General features: G+C 43.5%; 1 protein-coding gene across 1 annotated transcript in view; it reads right to left on the bottom strand.

The window, feature by feature from the left end:
- Positions 1-6,335: 6,335 nt before the first annotated feature.
- casc3 (casc3 exon junction complex subunit) overlaps positions 6,336-20,251 on the bottom strand; it is a 38,606-nt gene continuing 24,690 nt past the window's right edge. The window contains exons 10-13 of the mRNA XM_063019080.1: positions 16,288-16,395; positions 12,908-13,113; positions 12,695-12,817; positions 6,336-8,841 (exon numbers count right to left, since the gene is read on the bottom strand). Coding sequence (XP_062875150.1) covers positions 8,803-8,841; positions 12,695-12,817; positions 12,908-13,113; positions 16,288-16,395 — 476 coding nt within the window. The 3' untranslated portion in view covers positions 6,336-8,802. The remainder of the gene's footprint in view (positions 8,842-12,694; positions 12,818-12,907; positions 13,114-16,287; positions 16,396-20,251) is intronic.

The following is a 20,251-nucleotide window of genomic DNA, read 5'->3' as shown; positions in this document are numbered from 1 at the left end:
TGCTAAGGCGGGATGACCGGACTATGTGGGTGGGGTCTTCAAAACACTGTGTAAAGACCCTGATTAGCAGATGGAGAGGCGACTGTGCAGAGTGCATAGGTGAAAAAGGGTTCCGCTAAGGGCTGTGCATGGGTCGTCGGAGGCGTGAGCAGCAATATACCCACCTCGACTGCAATCAGGGATCCCCCAGCAGCGGAAGACAAACTGACTACACTAAATTGGGAGAAAATGCATAAATAAAATGGCTCAAGTATAAGGTTGATGTTATGGCGATTTAGTTTAGTTTATCATTATTTAACACAATACAATGCATACCAATCAGCCATAACATTAAAACCACCTCCTTGTTTCTACACACATTGTCCATTTTATCAGCTCCACTTACCATATAGAAGCACTTTGTAGATCTACAATTACTGACAGTAATCCATCTGTTTCTCTGCATGCTTTGTTAGCCCACTTTCATGCTGTTCTTCAATGGTCAGGACCCCCACAGGACCACTACAGAGCAGGTATTATTTAGGTGGTGGATCATTCTTAGCCCTGCAGTGACTGATATGGTGGTGGAGTGTTAGTGTGTGTTGTGCTGGTATGAGTGGATCAGACACAGCAGCGCTGCTGGAGTTTTTAAACACCTCACTGTCACTGCTGGACTGAGAATAGTCCACCAACCAAAAATGTATCCAGCCAACAGCGCCCGATGACCAACTCACACAGCAGCAATAGATGAGCGATCATCTCCGACTTTACATCTACAAGGTGGACCAACTAGGTAGGAGTGTCTAATAGAGTGGACAGTGAGTGCACACGGTATTTAAAAACTCCAGCAGCGCTGCTGTGTCTGATCCACTCATACCAGCACAACACACACTAACACACCACCACCATGTCAGTGTCACTGCAGTGCTGAGAATGATCCACTACCTAAATAATACCTGCTCTGTGGTGGTCCTGTGGGGGACTAAAACAGTATGTAGAGAAACAGATGGACTACAGTCAGTAATTGTAGAACTACAAAGTGCTCCTATGTGGTAAGTGGAGCTGATAAAATGGACAGTGAGTGTAGAAACAAGGAGGTGGTTTTAATGTTATGGCTGATCAGAGTATTTTGTCCAAAAAGTTGAGTCATGAGCACGTTTACCACTGTGTTATACCACTGTTAGCGTACACCAGCTGTTGTACTTGTCAAAATGAAATTGAATAACTATAGTTTATTTTAATAGCTGTTAAACTGCTGAAGACCCCGCCCCACTATTAGTCCGGTCTTTTTCCACTCAGCAGACTTGATGGCCAATTTTGTCTTCTGCAGGCACTGCCAATTGAGGCACCCAGCCGACCGGTAGCAGAGCTGAGATTCTAACAGTATTGTACATTAAGCTGGTTCCAGCTTACTCAAACAATAGTCAACAAATCAGCTTTGCAGGATGGAGCCTTGTTATGGACCAATTTAGCGCCATCATTTTTTAAAAATGCTTTTTCTCCCCCTTTAGCGCGTCCAATTGCCCAATTGCATCATGCTTCCTCTCTGCCTATGCCGATCCCTGCTCTGACCGAGGAGATCAAGGCTAACCCACGCCCCCTCCGACACGTGGGCAGCAAGCCGTTGCATCTTATCACCCACACATTGACGAGTGTTGTGCCACCTATCGTTGTGTACGGAGAGACACACCCTAAGAGCACTCTTTCCTCATCTCTGTGTAGGCGCCTCTAATCAGCCAGCAGAGGTCATAATTGCACCAGTCTGACAGAGAGAGACCCCATCCAGGTTAGTCCCGCCCATATTAGAACAACAGGCCAATCGTTGTTCATGTGACCGCTGAGCCTCAGCCGGCAAGGCAGAGCTGAGATTCGATACGATACGATGTATTCGAGATCCCAGCTCTGGTTGCAGCGCGTGTTTTTACCGCTACGCCACCTGAGCGGCATAAATGTTTTAAACGGATTGAGATCGGGATCGTCTGCTGACCACGTCAATGAGTTGATATGCCGCTCCTGAAGAAAAGCTTTAACACGTTTAGCTCTGTGGTCAAATGTATTATCACCTTGAAAAACGGCTTTATCACCAATACAAACGTTGAAATTTTTAATATACACATTAATATTGTCTCCGGTCCTCAGCAGATCCACACTCTGTGATTGCTTCTCTCGTTTTCCTCGGTTCAGGTGTTGGTTTTCATTTGCCTTTTCTATATGTAAATCCTGTCTTAAATATTGACTCACGTTTATGCTCATTATTTTCATTTGTTTTGCTGTGGATTAGTGGGTAGCACTGTCGCCTCACAGCAAGAAGGTCCTGGGTTCGATCCCCAGGTGGGGCGGTCCGGGTCCTTTCTGTGCGGAGTTTGCATGTTCTCCCCGTGTCCCCGCGGGGGTTTCCTCCGGGTGCTCCGGTTTCCTCCCACAGTCCAAAAACATGCCACCAGGCTAATTGGAAACACTGAATTGTCCTATAGATACCTAGCCGTTAGATGCACAAACCAGTGCATCGTAGTTCCGGTCCCAAGCCCGGATATAATAGGGAGGGTTGTGTCAAGAAGGGCATCCGGCGTAAAAATTGTGCCAAATCAATAACGCAGATCACGATCCGCCGAGAGCCGACCCCGCAACCGAACGGGACAAAGGCTGAGGAAGAAGAAGAAGTTTTGCTGTGGATTTTGCATTTACAAGGTACAGTTCCTTGCAAAAGTATTCACCCCCTTGGCTTTTTACCTCTTTTGTTAAATTACAGCCTGTAATTTAAATGTTTTTTTAATCTGAATTTTATGTAATAGATCTGCACAAAGTAATTTAAGTTGGTGAGGTGAAATGTGAAAATTTGAAATAATAAACTGGAAAATAGCTTGTGCGTATGTATTCACCCCCTTTGCTATGAAGCCCCTAAAAAGTTCTGGTGCAACCAATTACCTTCAGAAGTCACATAATTAGTGAAATACAGTTCACCTGTGTGCAATCTAAGTGTCACATGATCTGTCAGTATATATACACCTTTTCTGAAAGGCCCCAGAGGCTGCAATACCACTTAGCAAGAGGCACCACTAACCAAACAAAACCATGAAGACCAAGGAGCTCTCCAAACAAGTCAGGGATAAAGTTGTTGGGAAGTACAAGTCAGGGTTGGGTTATAGAAAAATTTCCAAATATTTGACGATCCCCCGAAGCACAATCAAATCCATCATCATCAAATGGAAAGAACATGGTACCACAACAAATCTGCCAAGACCAGGCAAGGAGGGCAATAATAAGAGAGGCAGCACAGAGACCGCAGGTAACCCTGAAGGAGCTGCAGAGTTCCACAGCACAGACTGGAGTATCTGTCCATAGGACCACAATAAGCCGTACACTCCACAGAGCTGGGCTTTATGGAAGGGTGGCCAGAAAAAAGCCATAACTTAAAGATAAAAATAGGAAAGAACGTTTTGAGTTTGCCAAAAAGCATATGAAAGACTCCCCCAAATGTATGGAGAAAGGTGCTCTGGTCAGATGAGACTAAAATTGAACTTTTTGGCCACCAAGGAAAACTCTATGTCTGGCGCAAACCCAACACATCTCATCACCCCAAGAACACCATTCCCACAGGGAAACATGGTGGTGGCAGCATCATGCTGTGGGGATGTTTCTCAGCAGCAGGGACTGGAAAACTGGTCAGAATCGAGGGAAAGATGGATGGTGCTAAATACAGGGATATTCTTGAGCAAAACCTGTTTCAGTCTGCCAGTGATTTGAGACTGGGACGGAGGTTTACCTTTCAGCAGGACAATGACCCTAAGCATACTGCAAAAGCAACACTCGAGTGGTTTAAGGCGAAACATTTAAACGTGTTGGAATGGCCTAGTCAAAGCCCAGACCTCAATCCAATTGAGAATCCGTGGTCAGACTTGAAGATTGCTGTTCACCAGCGAAAACCATCCAGCTTGAAAGAGCTGGAGCAGTTTTGACTTGAGGAATGGGCAAAAATCCCAGTGGCTAGATGTGGCAAACTCATACAGACTTATCCAAAGTGACTTGCAGCTATAATCGCTGCAAAAGGTGGCTCTACAAAGTACTGACATTAGGGGGGTGAATAGTTATGCACATTTCTGTTATTTTGTCCTATTTGTTGTTTGCTTCACAATAAAAAAAATTCACAGCTTCAAAGTTGTAGGCCTGTTCTGTAAATGAAATGATGCAAACCCTCAAACAATCCATTTTAATTTCACGTTGTGAGCCAATAAAACACGAAAAATGCCCAGGGGGTGAATACTTTTGCAAGGCACTGTATATTCCTTGGAGCTGTTTTTCCCCTGACACTACTGGTCTACATCTATAATAAAAGTCCTATTTTGGTTAAACTTGCACAACATTTCATACACAACTGACTAGGTACTACCAACCTTTTGCCACAATCTGTGTTTGCTTACCTTGAGGTTTTTGAAGTCCTTTCAGTGTGGACACAGTGGCTTGGTGGGTAGCACCGTTGCCTCACAGCAAGAAGGTCCTGGGTTCAGTTCCTGAGTGGAGCGATCCGGGTCCTTTCTGTGTGGAGTTTGCCGTGGGTTTCCTGTGGGAGCGCCGGTTTTCCTCCCACAGTTCAAAAACATGCCAGTGTTCATGATTGTGTTTGAAATTAACGAGTTAACCAAGTTTAACAGCCAGTTAAGAACTGTAAGCACTTTCAACTTCAGACTAATTGACTTTTATCCTCTGGTTGATGTGGACAAACGGGACATAAAATAAAATGATTTAATTTGCTTGAGGTGTGTTTCACAAGCAGTGGTTGAAGCTTCAATCAAAAAATTGGAAGCAACTAGATTGGGAGGCAAAAAATATATAATTGCAATGCAACCAAAAACCTGTGTAAATACATACACCGATAAGGCATAACATTGACCACCTTCCTAGTCCCCACTTTTGCTGCCAAAACAGCCCTGACCCATCGAGGCATGGACTTCACTAGACCCCTGAAGGTGTGCTGTTGTTTCTGGCACCAAGATGTTAGCAGCAGATCCTTTAACTCCTGTAAGTTGTGAGGTGGGGCCTCCATGGATTGGACTTGTTTGTCCAGCACATCAGACAGATGCTCGATTGGATTGAGATCTGGGGAATCTGGAAGCCAAGTCAACACCTCAAACTTGTTGTTGTGCTCCTCAGACCATTCCTGAAGCATTTTTGCTTTGTGGCAGGGTGCATTATCCTTCTGAAAGAGGCCACAGCCATCAGGGAATATTGTTTCCATGAAAGGGTGTACATGGTCTGCAACAATGCTCAGGTAGGTGGTACGTGTCAAAGTAACACCCACATGGATGGCAGGACCCAAGGTTTCCCAGCAGAACATTGCCCAAAGCATCACACTGCCTCCGCCGGCTTGCCTTCTTCCCATAGTGCATCCTGGTGCCATGTGTTCTCCAGGTAAGCCACGCACACACACCCGACCATCCACGTGATGTAAAAGAAAACGTGATTCATCAGACCAGGCCACCTTCTTCCATTGCTCTGTGGTCCAGTTCCGATGCTCACGTGCCCATTGTTGGCGCTTTCGGTGGTGGACAGGGGTCAGCATGGGCACCCTGACTGGTCTGCGGCTATGCAGGCCCATACGTAACAAACTGCGATTCACTGTGTACTGGGACACCTTTCTATCAGAGCCAGCGTTAACTTGGTTTGGACCACACTGGCCAGCCTTCACTCCCCACGTGCATCAATGAGCCGTCGCTGGTTTACCACTGTTCCTTCCTTGGTCCACTTTTGAAAGATACTGACCACTGCAGACCGGGAACACCCCACAAGAGCTGCAGTTTTGGATTTGCTCTGACCCAGTCGTCTAGCCATCGCTCAAATCCTTCATTTTTCCTGTTTCTAACACATCAACTGAGGATAAAATGTTCACTTGCTGCCTAATATATCCCACCTACTAACAGGTGCCGTGATGAAGAGATAATCAGTGTTATTCACTTCACCTGTCAGTGGTCATAATGTTATGTCTGGTCGGTGTATATACGCAACTGAAACACTGAAAAATTGCAGCCAATTTTAACCTGTACTGTCTTGCCCTAACATCAAGAAGAACAGACACAAAGATAAATCTAAATAGAACTTACAGCTCTTCGCTGTTTTGGGTTTATGTTTATGCCCCCTGCAAGTTCTTATGGTGAAGAGTCGCTTCAATCCCAATGAGGCACAAACAATTAACTCACTGATTCTAAAACAATGTAGCCATCTGCAGCACCTTGGTAACAGTCGTCGTATAAAACCTCAGTCTCACAGTTCTGCTGGATGATGCCACTCTTCATCTGCCGATCACACATTCTCTGCGTGTCTAGACACCTTATTCTTGTTAAAAAACACACACATGCACAGAATTCCATGAGTCTGGTTTAATATTTCTCTTGACAAAATTCTTGCACGAAAAAATTAACACTTTAATATATTTAAACACCTATGAAACATACATGCCCCTCACAGTGCTGACAGGTCTAGTCAATCAGGACAGATATGTTAAACCAATTTTTAAGGCATAGAAAGGAACGAATTACCACCTTGAGCCACGTTGAAACACTGATAACAGAGAGAGAGAGAGAGAGAGAGAGAGAGAGAGAGAGGGATTTCCGTTATACTGGCAGACCATCGGGAGCGAATGATAAAGGGAACCATTTAAAGGACACGTGGGAATAGCCTTGTAGCCCCCGGCGCCCAGCTAGAACTGCTTTTCTTTTGAATTAATGTCGCTGTGTGCTCATGCAAGCCTGTACAGAGCTCTAAAAGGACGAAACAACAATCGAAAAAACACAAATCGCGACCAACTGATAATTGCAAGTTAACTCGGTTATATTATTAACTATAATGAAAGACAGGCTTGTAATCCCTGCTTCGTTTACTGTGACAGTATTTTACTAAGAGTTATATATATATATAGTATGACCGCTTATAATATCACAGGCTTTATTATTAGTACATTTTTACTTTATTACATACATCTACACTAGAAAGCTATAATCGAGCAGTAGCACTGTCAAGTAATTCAGTTTCAGGCAAATTTAAAGGTGCTGTCTGGTATTACAGTATCGTTTTAACACAGTACGTCGCTAAGGATACGAAGTTCGTCAGAGGGTTCGTCTCTCCGTACACGAGTCTAGCACCATACAAAGAATTTACAGAACTTGAAAATAAAAAGGGTATGACTATTCCTTTTAAAATCATTAAAATAAATGCTAATTCAAAAGTTAGACACAACTTAATACGAAGTTAAAGGTGCATGGTGATGTATTTCTGTGTGCTTTATTCTACACCCCAAAAAAAATCTATTTAGATCTGTGGCTCCATTTGCACTCAGCTGGGTTGCCAGAATGTCTAAAGCCCGAAAACATACACTGATCAGCCATAACATTAAAACCACCTCCTTGTTTCTACACTCACTGTCCACTTTATCAGCTCCACTTACCATATAGGAGCACTTTGTATATCTACAATTACTGACTGTAGTCCATCTGTTTATCTGCATGCTTTGTTACCCCCCTTTCACCATGTTCTTCAATGGTCAGGACTCTCCCAGGACCACTACAGAGTAGGTATCATTTGGGTGGTGGATCATTCTCAGCACTGCAGTGACACTGACATGGTGCTGGTATGAGTGGATAAGACACAGCAATGCTGATGGAGTTTTAAACACCTCACTGTCAGTGCTGGACTGAGAATAGTCCACCAACCAAAAATATCCAGACAACAGCGCCCCGTGGGCAGCGTCCTGTGACCACTGATGAAGGTCTAGAAGATGACCAACTCAAACAGCAATAGATGGGCGATCGTCTCCGACTTTACAGTGTCTAATAGAGTGGACAGTGAGTGGACACGGTATTTAAAAACTCCAGCAGAGCTGCTGTGTCTGATCCACTCATACCAGCACAACACACACTAATGATCCACCACCCAAATAATACCTGCTCTGTGGGGGTCTTAAACGTATGTAGAGAAACAGCTGGACTACAGTCAGTAATTGTAGAACTACAAGTGGAGCTGATGAAATGACAGTGTGTGTAGAAACAAGGAGGTGGTTTTAATGTTATGGCTGATCAGTGTATTGCCTTACTTCCTTACCAGTACACATATAAAGAGGAAAAGGGGTGCAGGAAATGAAATGCATAGACTGCCAGGCCCAACAATTTGCCCTCTAATGCTGAACGTGAATGCTATTAAAGACGCTACATGCAATATCCGTATATCTAAATTCAGCAAATTATATTTTAAATACATACTTGAAAAAAGCATCATGTATAACTAGTTGAACTTTTTGCTTTCTGAACGTACTAACAGTTCGGCTTTCGCATCGCATTTATGGAAAACTTAAAGGTGGCGGAAAGTGTGATCATGCAGGTTCAATTCTTCATTAGGAATAATACACATCTGGCAAAGCCAAAAAAACAGGCAGAACTCAACAATCCTGAACATGTTTCATCCTACAGTATATTCAGGCTGCACTAACTCTCACCCCGTCAATGCCTTTCCGATCTAAAACAACGGCTTGAATTATTATGATATCTAATCATATTCAATATTCCCTGCAGTAAACCTCCCGCTTTACACCGTGCCTTAACCAAAGATAAATATGTCTGATTATGAGATAGTGATAACACAGCATATACACATTAGGGCGAGTTAACCGACGCTCTTGAGAAATTATCCGCGGACATGGCTGATGAAATGATTAAAAGTATTAAGATAAAAAAAAGCGACAAAAAAGGCAAATAAAAGCAAAAATAAAACATCAATTCATCCACGAGTGGTGCTGGTCCTGGAAGTCAGCGATGCAGCCGTCACTTCTTTTAGCAGCAGCTAGGAACGCACCTCCTCACTCTGCTTCCTATTCTGGTCCTGCAGCACAAAGACACATATAAGTATAAGAATATAAGAAAATGTCACCTACAACTGAAGTCAAATATATACGCAGCCTTAAAGTGGACATTACAGCACGTCATGGCAACCTTGGGATTTTGTATATAATTTTTTTGCATTTTCTCAACTTTACTCCCCAATCTAGTCATATCCAGTTACCCAGTTGCATTATGCTTCCTCTCTACTGATGCTAATCGCCACTTCTGTTTGAGGTGAGTAAGACTCACGCGCGGTCACTCGCATGAGGTGAGTTCATATGTGGATCAGCTTTGTGTAAGGAGAGCCACACCCTGTGCACATTATTTCTTGACTCTGTGCTGGTGCAATCAACCAGTCAGCAGAGGTCGTAATTGCATCAGTTATGAGCTCTCTATCCGGCTCCCACCCTGTATGAACAACAAGCCAATCGTTGTTCATATATATGCCCAGCCCAGCTGGATGAGTTCGAAATGTCAGCTCTGGTGTGCTAGCGTGTTTTACCGCTGAGCCACCTGCGCAGCTCAATCTGTATTCTGACACCTTTCTATCAGAACCAGCATTAACTTCTTCAGCAATTTGAGCTACAGTAGCTCATCTGTTGGATCGGACCACACGGGCCAGCCTTCGCTCCCCACGTGCATCAATGAGTCTTGGCCGCCCATGACCCTGTCACTGGATTACCATTTTTCCTTCCTTGGACCACTTTTGATAGATACTGACCACTGCAGACCGGGAACACCCCACAAGAGCGATCTAGCAATCACAATTTGGCCCTTGTCAAACTCACTCAAATCTTTACACCTGTCCATTTTTCTAACACATCAACTTTGAGGATAAAATGTTTACTTGCAGCCTAATATATCCCACCCACTAACAGGTGTCGTGATGAAGAGATAATCAGTGTTATTCACTTCACTGGTCATAATGTTATGCCTCGTCCGGTGTATGTTAAGAGGTAGTTACATTTATACAGTCGTACAGTTACAAACGGCCCTTTGAGGACAACCATAATGCTGATGTGGCCCTCGGTGAAAATGAGTTTGACACCCCTGCTCTAAGCGCTACTCAGATTGATAGTAAGACTTGTATTTGCACTGAAAAAAAAATGTGAAAATGCCAGCAGTGACACACCTCTGGGAGAAGTGGCTTACTCATATGCCTATTTGTAAAACATTTGAGACCAATCCAGGAGTTTAATTTACTGGCCACTTAAGTGTATACAGGCAGGTTGTAAAAGTCTGTTGGCAGAGTGACATATAATTTCAGCACAGCTCATATAAGAAAATATAGGGCTATACTGACTCCACCAAAAACGTATGCAATACCTTATATGGACAAACGTTGGTCAACCCGAAGCTCACAATTGTTTTAGAAGCTAAATTCACCTTGTGCTAGGTCAGTCTATGCTTTCAAATGATACCAACTCCTTCAAGAAGATAAAATATAACACATGCATTTTCCCCAATTTTCCTCCCAATCTACAGGGGTTGGACAATGAAACTGAAACACCTGTCATTTTAGTGTGGGAGGTTTCATGGCTAAATTGGACCAGTCTGGTGGCCAATCTTCATTAATTGCACATTGCACCAGTAAGAGCAGAGTGTGAAGGTTCAATTAGCAGGGTAAGAGCACAGTTTTGCTCAAAATATTGCAATGCACACAACATTATGGGTGACATACCAGAGTTCAAAAGAGGACAAATTGTTGGTGCACGTCTTGCTGGCGCATCTGTGACCAAGACAGCAAGTCTTTGTGATGTATCAAGAGCCACGGTATCCAGGGTAATGTCAGCATACCACCAAGAAGGACAAACCACATCCAACAGGATTAACTGTGGACGCAAGAGGAAGCTGTCTGAAAGGGATGTTCGGGTGCTAACCCGGATTGTATCCAAAAAACATAAAACCACGGCTGCCCAAATCACGGCAGAATTAAATGTGCACCTCGACTCTCCTGTTTCCACCAGAACTGTCCGTCGGGAGCTCCACAGGGTCAATATACACGGCCGGGCTGCTATAGCCAAACCTTTGGTCACTCGTGCCGATGCCAAACGTCGGTTTCAATGGTGCAAGGAGCGCAAATCTTGGGCTGTGGACAATGTGAAACATGTATTGTTCTCTGATGAGTCCACCTTTACTGTTTTCCCCACATCCGGGAGAGTTACGGTGTGGAGAAGCCCCAAAGAAGCGTACCACCCAGACTGTTGCATGCCCAGAGTGAAGCATGGGGGTGGATCAGTGATGGTTTGGGCTGCCATATCATGGCATTCCCTTGGCCCAATACTTGTGCTAGATGGGCGCGTCACTGCCAAGGACTACCGAACCATTCTGGAGGACCATGTGCATCCAATGGTTCAAACATTGTATCCTGAAGGCGGTGCCGTGTATCAGGATGACAATGCACCAATACACACAGCAAGACTGGTGAAAGATTGGTTTGATGAACATGAAAGTGAAGTTGAACATCTCCCATGGCCTGCACAGTCACCAGATCTAAATATTATTGAGCCACTTTGGGGTGTTTTGGAGAAGCGAGTCAGGAAACGTTTTCCTCCACCAGCATCACGTAGTGACCTGGCCACTATCCTGCAAGAACAATGGCTTAAAATCCCTCTGACCACTGTGCAGGACTTGTATATGTCATTTCCAAGATGAATTGACGCTGTATTGGCCACAAAAGGAGGCCCTACACCATACTAATAAATTATTGTGGTCTAAAACCAGGTGTTTCAGTTTCATTGTCCAACCCCTGTAGTTGCACCTAATAACCCGATTGCATTACACCTCCTATCTACTGATGATGCTGATCTACACTCCTGATTGAGAAGAGCGAGACTGACGCACGCCCCCTCCGACCTGTGTGCAGTAGCCGACTGCATCTTTACACCTGCACGAGGCGAGTTCATATGTGGATCAGCTTTGTGTACGAAGAGCCACACCCTGATCAGAATTATTCCTCGACTCTGTGCAGGCCCCATCAGTCAGCCAGTGGAGGTTGTATTGCATCAGTTATGATGTCCCGGCTCCGGCTCCCACCCTTTATGAACAACAGTCGATCGTTGTTCGTGTAGTCGCCCAGTCTGCTGGATGGCAGAGCTGATTTTCGAACCGACGAGTTTAAAACGTCAGCTCTGGTGTGCTAGCGTGCTTTACCGCTGCGCCACCTGAGCGGCCATAACATATGCTTGTGAGGTAAGCCAATGCTGCCCAACCCACCTCCAAACACACAAACTCAGTAAGACTAAAAGATAGCATTGCAATCCCACCAATGAGCAGTGTTATTTTTTTACAGACCAGTGATTGGAATACTTGACCAGATATGAGGTCAGTGCATTTTACCCCCTTTTCTCCCAAAGTAGCGTAGCCAATCCACTGCTAGGGACCCCGACGTTGTCCAAGGAGGGTGTATATTTGCCCTCCGATGTGTGCAGTCAATCAATCCCTTCTTATTCACCCCTGCTTCAGTGGATTTGCAAATGGAGAGCCACGCCCCGAACTCAGCGCTCCTCCCTGGCAACCAGAGTCCTTACACAGCATTGATAACCCCATCCCTTAGTCCAGTCTTTTCCACCAAGCAGACTAGAAGCCAATTGTGCCTGCTAGAGGGTGCCCAGCTGACAGGTAGCAGAGCCTAGATTTAAACCCGGGGGCTCAGAATCTCAGCGCTGGGGTGCTAGCGGATTATCCAGCTGTGCCACCTGGGTGTCCTGTGAGGTCATTTTAAAAACATACATCCAACCGCAAGTACAAGCCTGACTTTACCAAGCATGGAGCATCCAAAACGACTAGACCTAGTCCCCTAAAGAGGGTCATTTGTCAAAACCTGTGGGTATGGATTTGTCAGGGAGGCTCACCTCTGGAGGAGGGGGTTTTACTGTGACCGGCTGCGAGGTGCGCCGCGGTGGTGAGGGTTTCGGCTGAGCCTGTTGTTGTACCGTGTCAAAATACGTCACTCCACCATACACCTGTGACTGAGCCTGAAGAGAACACAGAGATTACCAGTGAGATGAGTAAGGGGGGGTAAAACCAGTAAATAAGAAGATGCTGATGATAATGAAGTGTGTTACCTGTGGGTTAGGGTACATGTGGGGTAGTGTAGCTCCAGCAGGGTAGGGATAGTTGGTGTTGCTGAATGTCATGACACCTGGTGGGGGGTAGAAAGGGGGAGGTAGCAGTTGCTGTGGGGGTGGCTGGCCTGGTGAGATTGAGACAGGCGGAGCAGCGTAAAGCGCAGGGTTAGGTAAGGGGCCTCCTGACTGGTGGGGGTGCAAGCCTGCAAAAGAGGGTACAACTGATTAGTCATGATGGTGTTGTGTAGTAAAAGTATCAATTCTGGCTATTATACACTCAGCTAAATTGTATAAGGTACGTCTATCTGCCATGTATATGTACTTGTTATTATACAGCTACACACAGAATACAGATTACCTTTTGTATACAATTACTGACTGTAGCCCGTTTTTCAAAACCATCGTTACCCAGCATTACTATTTAACTTAATCCATGACTAAGTTTTGTAATTGCCCAATATTTTATGCTCCACCACATTGTTCATGGCATTTAGCAGATGCAGATGCTTTTATTCAAAGCAACTTACATTTGTGACATAATGTGATGCAAATAAGTGAGGGTTAAGGGTCTTGCTCAGGGGCCCAACACTGGCAAATTGGCAGTGGTGGAGCACTCAGGTGAACTTCGAGTGCCGCGCCAATCGCAAAAATCACAAGACCAACGCCTCACTCCATAGGAAACAACAGCGCAACCGGCACATAAGCGCAGATTTTGTTTACCCTTATACACAGATCAGGCATTACATTATGACCCCCTTCCTAATATTGTTGGTCCCCCTTTTGCTGCCAAAACAGCCCTGCAACTGCGACACACTGTGTATTCTGACACCTTTCTATCAGAACCAGCATTAACTTCTTCAGCAATTTAAGTAGGCTTCGCTCCCCACGTGCATCAATGAGCCACTGTTCCACTTTTGACAGATACTGACCACTGCAGACCGGGAACACCGCACAAGAGCTGCAGTTTTGGAGATGCTCTGACCCAGTCGTCCAGCCATCACAATTTGGCCCTTGTCAAACTCGCTCAAATCCTCACGCTTGTCCATTTTTCCTGCTTCTAACATCAACTTCGAGGATAAAATGTTCACTTGCTGCCTAATATATCCCACCCACTAACAGGTGCTGTGATGAAGAGATAATCAGTGTTATACACTTCATCGGTCAGTGGTCATAACGTTATGCCTCATCTGTGTATGTGCTGCTTTAGTTTTGTTATTAACAGGAATGTTAGACGTGTTTCTGCTTTTGTGTTGTTTAATAGTTCCTTTATAGTCTTTGATGTTAGGATCTGTTGTCTCTCGTGGTCATAAATGATACATGCACAATATAGAGCAGCTTCCCCTTTTATCAGTAATGTGTGTTATTCTGGTGTGTCCAATACGGCATCTTGTGTACACTGCCTGGTCCAAGTCACCAGTCTGATACCTTAACCACTAAGCTACAACTGTCTCCGTGGAGCATGCTTTGTGTGCAGGGTCACACTCATACCAGATCAGACCCTTCCTTAAACTGTTGTCTCTAACTGATTTAATATACCAGTTATCAATGAGGGTTATAAAACACCTGAACACATACATTTGGCATTACAGTGTACGTACTGTACACTGGTACATTGCCACAGGCTAGTATAGAACTGGTAATTCTTCAGTCACACTGCCCTCTTCTGTTCATGCAAGACAAAATGAGTTCCATCAAAGCAAGGTTTACGGCACAGAGCTTTGATCTCCACCAAATTAAACAGTGCTGGGATTAACCGCAATGTTGATTGCGAGCCAGGCCTTCTAATCAAACATCAGTGCCCAATCTGACAAATACTGCTTCAAAAAGAAGAGACACTTAATTCAAAGTCTAACTGAAAGCCTTTTAAAGTATATACTGTACTTAAATTAGTAGGGTTACCCTGTTTGTTTGTTACTGATTGTTTTAAGTCGGGGAAATACATAAAAATAGGGCTGGACGATATGGCTAAAATTTATATCACGATATAACTCCTAATTTCGGTCAATACGATATAATTCCGATATCGATATGAATAATACAAATGTCAGTAAAACTGCCAAAAACACCAAAATTGGCAAGAAATACAAGCTGAATACACGACTGAATTAGTCCTTCATCTCTTATCAGCTATTTCGTCTGCTTCTTTTTCATCTGTGGACAGTGGCGGAGCCAGACAGTTTTCATAGGGGTGGCCAGACTGAGACCATTGCTCACACAGGGGTGGCACAGAAACTGCCACTTAGCGTGGCTTTTCGTACATGACCCAACACCGACGGGTAATAACTAGGGATGCATCAATACCTTTTTTTTTCAACCGAGTACAAGTACATGTATTTTTGTACTTGCCGATACCGATACCAATACCTATTGGATCAGATATCTGACAGGCTAGAAAACTCGATCCGGTCGCCGAGCGCTCTCCGAGCCGGTCGGATCGAGTTGTTGGATAGTTCACACTTAGCGATCGAGAGCCGAGTTTTGATCGCCGAGCGAACGCCGAGTTGCTCCCGAGCCGGCAAATCTAGCGCCGACCAGTCGCCGAGCGAAAATCAGGGTAAAAATCGTGTAGTGTGAACCAGGCATGACACAGCAACGTGCACTAGGCACACGGTATCGGATGTTTAGTATCGGAGCCTCGTTTGCGAGTACGAGTACAAGTTAATGAGCGTGGTATCGGGCAAATACCCGATACCAGTATCGGTACTCATGCATCTCTAGTAATAACAAGCGGTAACAGATTGGTACGTGTCAAGAGTTCTTGATTCTTGATCAGATAGGGGTTGTACAAGCGGCAGCGGACTCACAATCGGAAATTGGAAATGACTAAATTGGGAGATAAAATAAGTGTAAAAAATTGCAGTGCTGATTAGAAACACACCCTCGGTGTGCATGCTCCAGTTTTGTTCACAAATAAGATTCTATTCTAAACAGGAAACATTCGCTGGTGTATTTATATCATGACAAACTACTGAACTATTATACATTCAAAACAAAAAAAGGAAGCTGTTTTACATCAGCATGGAGTCTGTTTGGACATTTTGCATCATGTTAGAGTATAAATGTAGAACTTTTACATTTTCCTTATCTTATAATAAACTAAAGTTGTAGAAAGTGCTTCAATATCTGCATGTGTAGTTAGCATTGTTTATTCTGAATGATATTCATAACTGTTGGTTGGAATTATTTACTTATTTATAATTTTTACTACCAAGAAATAAAAGCATGTCAGACTCCCTGATTAATGGCTGGTATTTTATAAAACTATGGTTATGGTTACTTTACCTTCTAATCACTAAAGTCAAAATTCTAGCCCGTGCACCTTCAACATAATTAAAAAAAGAAAAAGCACCAATACAGGTGCCGGTCTAGTGGCTCACCGGGGTGTGTCGGGTGGGTAAGGTGCATCTCTGGTTGTACCAGTAGGCCCTGTGGTGGCATGGCAGCAGAATTGTCGCCGTGTGTGTAAATTGGTCCCTGGAACGACACTGTGGAACAGAAATAGGGGGTTAGGTTATAAAATGAACCACAAAAACAATAGGAAGCAACAGTCTGGGTGTGTTTGTTTAATTCTTAACGCCATGTCGGCTGCAATGGCTTTTATCATGGCTAGCTAATAGATTGTTGAAACGTAAAGGTGGTGGGTCCATTTTTTCCATGTGCGCATGGTGGTTAGGAGTGTTTGTGTGACTATGAGGGTCTAACTTATTTGACGTTTCTAAGAGTCTAAGAACTTAAGCAGTTTGGAGGGGGGGTACTGATGTGATTTGTTGGCATGAATAGAAGATGTGTGTTTAATAGAAGTATTTAATCCACAGAGGGGGGCAAGTAGGGGCATGGTCTTATTTTAGCAGGAATGTAAGGGCCAATCTGGTGTGTCCTATGCGGCATCTTGTGTATATACATTGTTCCCATCGTTTTTTGGGGTATTGAGCTCTATCAGCATTTGTGGTAGGGTGGATCCTCATATAGTTTGTTGGTGGTATGTGTTTCCCCATTTGCCAGGCTTCTGCGATGTATGCTTTTATTTTTTGCTGGTCTGAGATCAGATGGTGGGGTAAGGACAATGTTGGAGCGGGGACGTTACATTACATTTACATTACATTTTAGCAGACGCCTCTATTCAAACCGACTTACATTACAGTTACGGTATACAGTCTTGAGCAATTTAGGATTAAGGGCCTTGCTCAAGAGCCCAACAGCAGTAACTTGGCAGTGGTGGGGCTTGAACCATCGACCTTCTGATTACTAGTCCAGTACCTTAACCACTAGGCTACAGCGTGCCCCGCTTGTTACAGCTTGCTTCAAGTCTGCTTTTTCATTTCCTTTAAGGCCGCAGTGTCCAGGGATCCAACAGAACTTCACGCCATGGCGCTTTTCAGTTGCTTTCGTTTTTGAGCTATTATTGGGTGTGTGGAACAATGAGAAGCTAAATCTTGTAGACAGGCTTTTGAATCTGTGCAGATTAGATAGCAATAGTAGCAATACCTGCTTTTTAATTTAGTTTTACATTGTGTTTATACAGTGGTTATATTCACGACAGGAAGGGTGATATTTCATCTAATATATCAGTCTATAGTCCTTTTTAAGCACTGCTTTAATATGCTGGTCTTTATTATTTATTTGGATTTTAACGCCATGGCAAGACTGATATTATGTTTGTCTGCTTATTTTATTTTCATATTTTCATTTTATGGCTGCTAGGTAGGTTAAACCTGTTCTTGTGTTTATAGTTTCAGGCATGTGTACTTGTTGTCTTTCCTTGGTGTATTTGGGTCATTCTATTAGAATGTGTTTTATCATAACAGGTGTTTTGCTGTTAGATTTCACAGGTTGGGTTTTTTTTCTTATTTTGTCAGGTGTTTGTGGGTTATTTTGATGGTCTGTGCGTCGCCCTTGGTGTGCTCTTGGTTTAACATTGATGTTGGGGTGTTTTTCAAGGAGTGGTCTAAGTGTTCTATTCAGTTTGCCTGTATTTTGACTTTTTATGGCTTGATCCGCTTTTTCATTCCCTGCTGGTCTTTAGATGAACTTTTCAGACTGATTTTAATCATAAGATATTAGCTAGTCGTTCATGTAAGCATTTAGGACATTCTGTATGTGTTTGACAGAAACAAGTACTTGGCAGGTATTACAGAGTGGGCAAGCTTCCAATCCATGCACCAATCCATTTAAAATATCAAGGCCAACCCTGTGGTAGGATCTGATAATTAAGTTGCTTATGATTAAAAACATTACCCCAGTGCTCGCTACAGGCCAGAATCAGACATGTACTTACCTTTATTATAATAAGTAGGGAGGTCACATGATTAAAATTTCTTATCGAGATTAATCGCGATTAATCGACTGCAAAAATAACTAAGCAAAATTTAAAGTTATGCACATTTTTCTCACTGGCCAGTCGGGCAACTCGGATTCAGATATCTGACATGCTAGAAATCTCGCTTCGGTTGCTGAGCGAACACAGAGTTGCGCGCGAGCCGGCAAATCTAGCACCAACCAGTCGGCAAGCGAAAATCTGGGCAAAAATCGTGTGGTGTGAAATAGGCATTATCTGGCAAAAGTGAGGATCTTTTGCCGTTCGTAGCCCTGCCACTGAAAACAGGCGCTCAGGGTACTACAATGTACCATTTCTAGATGCAACACGTATAACGTCATGTAGACCTACATCGTTAACTATTGTAACAGACTTTTCTGTGGTGGTGTGTTATGACAATGTCTGATGAATGTGTTTTGTCTCTTTGGGGATTCCATGATGCATTGAATAGCTTGCTCCTGACACGTGATCATTCTATCTGGTGTGTCTGTGCTGTACCGTAACAGTAGAAGTTATTAAAGTATTACGCTCCCGATAAGCTAGTTGTGTTGTGTTTTATCGCCATTATAAGCTCTGTATTTAGAGCCACCTCTATGGCGTGCCATTTGTATGTTTTTTCAGAACACTTTAACTACACAAAATATGTTTAAAGAGGTTGAGATTACAAGAGATGTTTGAGTTTTATGCTTTTCAGAAATTTTAAAATCTTAGAAGGAGCTGTTTTTCTAAACATTTCTTTTATATCTGATCCAATTAGGTACAGATTTCTGTCCTGGGTAAAAAACTCGCATTCACATAGAATATGTTTAATTGTTAAAGTAATTGAGCAATGAGAGCACTTTGGGGTCCGTTCTCCTTTTAGTAGGTGTCCGTGTGTAAGGTTCGAGTGTCCTATTCTGCACCGTGTGAGGGCTACTTGGTCCTCCCTCTTCTGAGTATAGTTAATTTTGTTTGGTTGTACGCTTTGTTGAATTTCCCTGAGTTTGTTATTTTGTTGTGAATTCCAGTCCTCTTGCCATTTTTCTTGTATATAGCTCCTTATGAGGGGTCTTAAGTCTGTTGGTGGTATGTATATTGGTGTGACTGGTTGTTCTGCTGCTCTTTTGGCTACGATATCCGCTTCCTCATTTCCGATAAGCTGGTACACAATTAAAGACGAGCGTTCACACTGTGTTAAAGCGTCTACATTCCATTGCGATCCATTTAACACCAGTGTTTGTTTGTAATGTTCCCACGACGTGTACAGTCCCATGGGCTTTCCATCCAAATTCCTCCGAGCTCATTTTGCCTGTAATGCGTATCCGTGCGTGCAGACACCTGACGAGACAAATGCGTGCTCTGACCAAAGATGATAAAGCGTCAATTAATAACTGGGCCAGTGATAGCGGACTAGTAAACAGAAGGTTGCCGGTTCAAGCCCCGCCACCACCAAGTTGCCACTGCTGGGTCCCTGAGCAAGGCCCTTAACCCTCAATTGCTCATCGTGTTCAGCTCACTGTGTGTAAGTCGCTTTGGATAAAAGCGTCTGCTAAATGCTGAAAATGTAAATGTAAATAACTGATTAATGATTTCTCACACTTGTTGAAAACAAAAATTATTATTCAAAATACGCTACATTTCGCAATATATAGCAGCAGCAGCTGGAGTAATTTGTAACTCACGACCTGTGTTATCGCTATACAGTATAAACACAATGTTGCTGTGTTTATTTATTTAAGTTTTAACGCCATGTTTAACACATTGGTGTCATTTAATGGCAGTAATAGGTATTATGTATGTGTCTTCATATTTTGGTCCATATTATATGTTCATTTTTATTTTTATGGTTGCAAGGTAGGTTAAAAGTCTTCTTGTGTTGTCTTGTGTGAGAGTCTATTTGATAGTTTCTGGCATGTGTGCTTGTTCTCTTTCTTTAGTGTATTTTGGGCATTCTATCAAGATGTGTTTTATTGATATAGGTGTTTGGCAGCTTTCACAAGTTGGGGGGTTTTCTCCTTTTATCAGGTGTTGGTGGGTTATTCTGGAGT

This window comes from Trichomycterus rosablanca, chromosome 22 (genome assembly GCF_030014385.1).
Source record: "Trichomycterus rosablanca isolate fTriRos1 chromosome 22, fTriRos1.hap1, whole genome shotgun sequence".
Classification (NCBI taxonomy): domain Eukaryota; kingdom Metazoa; phylum Chordata; class Actinopteri; order Siluriformes; family Trichomycteridae; genus Trichomycterus; species Trichomycterus rosablanca.
This window is presented reverse-complemented; position numbering and strand designations above follow the sequence as displayed.